Source organism: Brassica napus, chromosome C2 (genome assembly GCF_020379485.1).
Source record: "Brassica napus cultivar Da-Ae chromosome C2, Da-Ae, whole genome shotgun sequence".
Taxonomy (NCBI): domain Eukaryota; kingdom Viridiplantae; phylum Streptophyta; class Magnoliopsida; order Brassicales; family Brassicaceae; genus Brassica; species Brassica napus.
The window spans coordinates 11,660,266-11,665,289 of NC_063445.1; the positions used below are offsets into that span (position 1 = coordinate 11,660,266).

The following is a 5,024-nucleotide window of genomic DNA, read 5'->3' on the forward strand; positions in this document are numbered from 1 at the left end:
TTATTAGCAAATAAAAATTAGTCGTGTATTTTTAAAGAATTTTCCGCCATAATAACTAGTAAAGCTTGTCTATTTTGATGACTTTATACTTCCTATCTCTCTCTGGATCCTTGTCCTTGTCAAACTCTTTCCTTTTTACTAGACTCCCTTTGCTTACCATCGCTTTTGCCACTAGTCTTTTTTTTTTTTTTATGTCCACTAGTCTTCTTCGTCTCCTAAACCATTTCCCCATGCCTTTGACAACATGAAGAGAAATACATCATTCTCCGAGTTATGTTTAGATATCAAATCTGGTTGAGAAAGTAGCATTACTTTCTGATGAATTGTCAAAGAAAGATAATGAGTTCCGTAGATTGCTTCTTCAGCGGAACAATTATTGGTGTTACTCCTTTAACATTTTGTTTTACAATATGCGAGACTGAAGCTACCAAGTGAATTTTATGAAGAATCTGAACGTATAATATGGTGAAGTAAAAAAGGCTAGATGATCCATTGCTATTTTCAATTTATGTTTATAACATAATTCGTTGGAAGAATAGATATGGTGTAACAGAAAAGAAAAACAGACTCGATATCCAAATCTAAGACTAGATAATATTTTGTGGTGGAATGTAGTAAGGGGCACTACATGTATAAGATCTACTCCAGACTCTTGTGGATTTCAGACCGACAAAACCTGATTCGTCGAAATCATGGAATTTGACACTGTTAGGGTACAAGCCAGGAAAGGAAGTAGCAGGGACACAGAAAGGTTCAGACATTGAAAGGAACGTGACGAGATCTCCAATTTCTTGAGTGTAAACAGCATTTCCTTCATTGTCTAGCTTGAATACCATTAAAGCTTTGGTTCTCATTCTAGCAATACCAGCCTTGGTGATCTTGATTGTCTTCTTGTACTGCTTGACCAAGAAAGTTTCACCCGTGGGTCGTGACTCCACCAAGTGCTCGCTCCTGCAGCACAAATCCATAAGATTCTGTTTAGCCTTGGTGAGCTTGGGCATGTTTTTAAACCGCAACCTCTGAAACGTGGGGTTATTGCTGGGTTTGTAGGGATCCCATGAACCGATGAGATGGCCTCCAGATCCGGGAATACGAAACATATTGTCTTTCTTGGAAAACATGACACGGGAGGAGTAGAAGCAGGGGTTTTCGATCTTGATGTTGGTCCACTCTGGTTTACCACTCTTACCGGCTGGTTTGCAAAAGCTGAGCTGCGGTCCCAAGAACTTGATAGCCACGACACAGTCCTCATCATCCTCTGGAGAAGATGAGGACACTGACACGTTGGTGATGATTTTGGTTTGGCAATGAGGCAGAGTCACCAGAGGAGGCAGTGGGATGCGTTTCGGATTTGTATCAGAAGCAACAGGGTTGAAATCGTCTTGGAGACGCAGCACTCCATCTTCCTTTAGAGTAGCTATCCAGCCACCGGATGCCCCTATTATTATCTTTGAGTCTTCATCATCCACTAACTCCAGAGGCACCTTCTTCTCCAAATCCTTGCACTCAAGTTCATTTAAATTCATTACCACAAGTTTTCCGAGATCCCCTCCACAGGGCTCAGCCAAGACGATTCTACAAGGAGGGGTTTGAAGCAAGGAAGTTGAGAATCCTCTAGAGTGAAGAAGAAGAGAGGATCTCACGGACACATGAGGTTTCCCAAGTCCGAGACTCGAGAGCCGTCTCAGAAGCATAGACATATGGGAGCGAAAAGAGATCTAAAAGAGAGAGAGCGAGAGAGATAAAAAGAGGAATCTAGCTGAAGAGTTGATGTTAGGTTCATCTTCTCCATTAATACCAGAGGACCAGACCAGCCTTGGCCACCAAGTATTCGTTTTCAATAAATGGACCAGACACAATCTTAACTTGATATTTTATTTCAACTAAAAGTATCTTTGACTTGCCTTTTTTTCCTTTTATTGTCTAACTAATCCAAACAAAACCTCTAAATAAAAATGTCTTTTCAGTTTGTAAGGAGTAGGAGAAGAATAGATAACATTAAAATTAAAAATAAATAAAATAACTGTAGTAGCTCTTCTGTTTACGCTTTATAAAATTTATATGTTCGAGGTTGAAAAATGCTAAACATAATATGTAAATTGTTCGCGGCCAAATTTTACGGTAAACCAGAATATATGGAAGCGGGAAAAGAGCACACACACAAAATTGTTAACGGAGTTCGGCCAATCTTGCCTATGTCTCCGGACCTGTTACAGATCTTTTATTATTAACCCGAAAATTTTTTACAAGCTCTCAACTCACACTCCGATCCCAAATACACTAAAAAATTACTCGTAATTTCTTAAAGAAGATTTTTTGTGAGAATTTTTTTTTCTCCTTCTTCTTCGATCTCTCCATTCTCTCTCACTTTTTTTTTGTTTTGGGATGATTCTGAACAATGAGAGACATCATGTATTTATAGGAGAGTTTACGAGAGGTTGGTGAGAAGTAGTTGTTGACAAAACAACTCTAGCTATTCTTTTTGATTTTGGTATCACCATGTCTCCACGTAACAACTCTTTCACCGTCCAATGATGAAAACATGATTTTTGACTTACAATCTCCCACTTGAAGACTGATTCCAATCTGTCTTCACACCTTGATCATTGTAGGAGGTCTTCCCAGCTTGTTACTCCAACAAGCCGACTGAGGTTGCACACAACCTTAGCTTATCATATGGCACGACCTTCGTCAGCATGTCTGCCGGATTCTTGCTTCCTGGGATCTTCTCAAGCACCAACATTTCATCTTCTAACGCTGATCTAATGAAATGATATCGACGATATATGTGCTTCGTCCGAGCATGGTAAACCGGATTCTTTGCCAAATCGATGGCACTTTTACTATCACAGTGTAACACACTTTTCCCTTGGTCATGGCTTAGCACTTCTAGAAAATACTGTAGCCATATCATCTCTTTTGTTGCCTCCGTTACTGCAACATACTCAGCTTCACAGCTTGATAGAGATACAATTTTCTGTAACTTTAAAACCCAACAAATTGCAGTACCGCCAAAGGTGTAGACATACCCGGTTGTGCTCTTCATGTTGTCAATGTCACCTCCATTGTCAGCATCAACATATCCCTGCAATCCCGTCTTAGACTTCGTGAAACATAGCGATAAGCTTGGATTTCCTTTTAGATATCTGAAAACCCATATAACGGCTTCCCAATGTTACTTTCCTGGATTGCTTATAAATCTGCTGACGACTCCCACTGCATGTGCAATGTCTGGCCTTGTACATATCATCGCGTACATCAAGCTGCCAATAGCAGAAGCATATGGAATTTTATCCATATATTTCATCTCGTCTTCCGTCTTTGGAAACTGTTCTCTGGATAACCGAAAATGACTTGCCAGAGGAGTACTAACTGGCTTCGTGTCATCCATGTTAAACCTCTTGAGGACTTTCTTCACATACTCCTCTTGTGATAGCTTAAGACCTTCCTTGTTTCTACTGATTCTCATCCCTAGAATCTGTCTTGCTTCTCCAAGGTCTTTCATCGCAAACTCTTCTGAGAGTTTCGTCTTCAAGCTATTGATCTCATGCAAGTCTGCTCCTACTATCAGCATGTCATCGACATATAGGAGCAATATCAAGTAGGACTCTTCAAGCCTCTTGAAGTAACAACAGTGGTCAGCTTCACACCTCAAGAAATCGACACCTTTAATAAAGTTATCGAACCATTTATACCACTGTCTTGGATCTTGTTTTAAGCCGTACAAACTCCTTTTCAGCTTGCAAACAAGGCTTTCCTTCCCTTTGATCTCAAAGCCTTCAGGTTGCTTCATATAAATTTCCTCATCCAAATCACCGTGAAGAAATGCTGTCTTCACATCCATCTGCTAAAGATGCAGATCTTCTTGTGCTACCAGCCCAAGAACCGTTCTGATGGTCACCATCTTGACTACAGAAGAGAATATTTTAGTGTAGTAAACACCTTCTTTTTGTTGGAATCCCTTCACAACAAGCCTCGCTTTATAGCGCTTACTCCCATCAGGTTCTTCTTTTATTCGGTAGACCCACTTGTTATGCAATGCCTTTTTCTCCTTAGGCAAATCTGCTAACTCCCACGTGTGATTGGATAACAACGAGTCCATCTCGTCGTTCATTGCAAGCTCCCACTTGATCGACTCATCAACTTGCATAGCTTCCTCTTAACATTCAGGCTCGCCTCTGTCTGTGAGCAGAATGTAGTTGAGCGATGGAGAAAATCTTACTGGCTTTCGGATGATTCTGCTTGACCGTCGTAACTCCGTGACTGGTGTATATGAGACCACTTCAGAATCATCACTTTCTTCAGCTTCACCACTCTCGTCTTGAGAGATTTCTTCTTCTGCTGTTGCGGTATCCTGTGGCAACTCCGGTGTCAATATATCTTCTAAGTCAATAGCTCCAGGCTATTTCCTCTTCGAGCCTTCTCTTAGCTTATCCTTGTACAACGCTTCTTCGTTGAACACAACATTCTTGCTGCGGATGATCTTCCGATTTTCATCATCCCAAAACCGGTAACCAAACTCCGCGTTACCATAGCCGATGAAGTAACACTTCTTAGACTTCAAGTCAAGTTTACTTCTTACAGCATCATCAATATGAACATAAGCTAAGCATCCAAACACCTTTAGATAAGAAAGGTTTACTTTCTTTCCGCTCCAAACTTCTTCAGGGATCTTAAATCCCAATGATACAGACGGTCCTCTGTTTATTAAGAAGGCTGCGGTATTGATTGCATCTGCCCAAAACATCTTTGGCAATCCACAGTGCAATCTCATGCTCCTTGCACACTCATTCAAGGTTCGGTTCATCCTTTCCGCTATTCCATTCTGTTGAGGCGTTCCAGGAATAGTCTTCTCCATCTTGATCCCATTATCAGCACAATATCTCTTGAACTCGTCGCTGATGTACTCTCCACCATTATCAGACCTTAAACACTTCAACTTAAGATTCGTCTCAATCTCAACCATAGTTTTCCATATTTTGAAAATCGAAAACACTTCATGCTTGTTCTTCATGAAATAAACC

At 40.6% G+C, this 5,024-nt stretch overlaps 1 protein-coding gene across 1 annotated transcript; it reads right to left on the bottom strand.

Annotated features, from left to right (window-relative positions):
• Positions 1 to 463: 463 nt before the first annotated feature.
• LOC106429853 lies at positions 464 to 2,157 on the bottom strand. Its single transcript, XM_013870622.3, has one exon. The coding sequence runs from the start codon at positions 1,698 to 1,700 to the stop codon at positions 588 to 590; it is 1,113 nt and encodes a 370-aa protein (XP_013726076.2). The 5' UTR covers positions 1,701 to 2,157; the 3' UTR covers positions 464 to 587.
• Positions 2,158 to 5,024: the final 2,867 nt, after the last annotated feature.

What these genes read in the sequence shown, in the direction of transcription:
- LOC106429853 (XM_013870622.3), bottom strand. Translation starts at nt 1,700, where the DNA reads ATGTCTATGCTTCTGAGACGGCTCTCGAGTCTCGGACTTGGGAAACCT.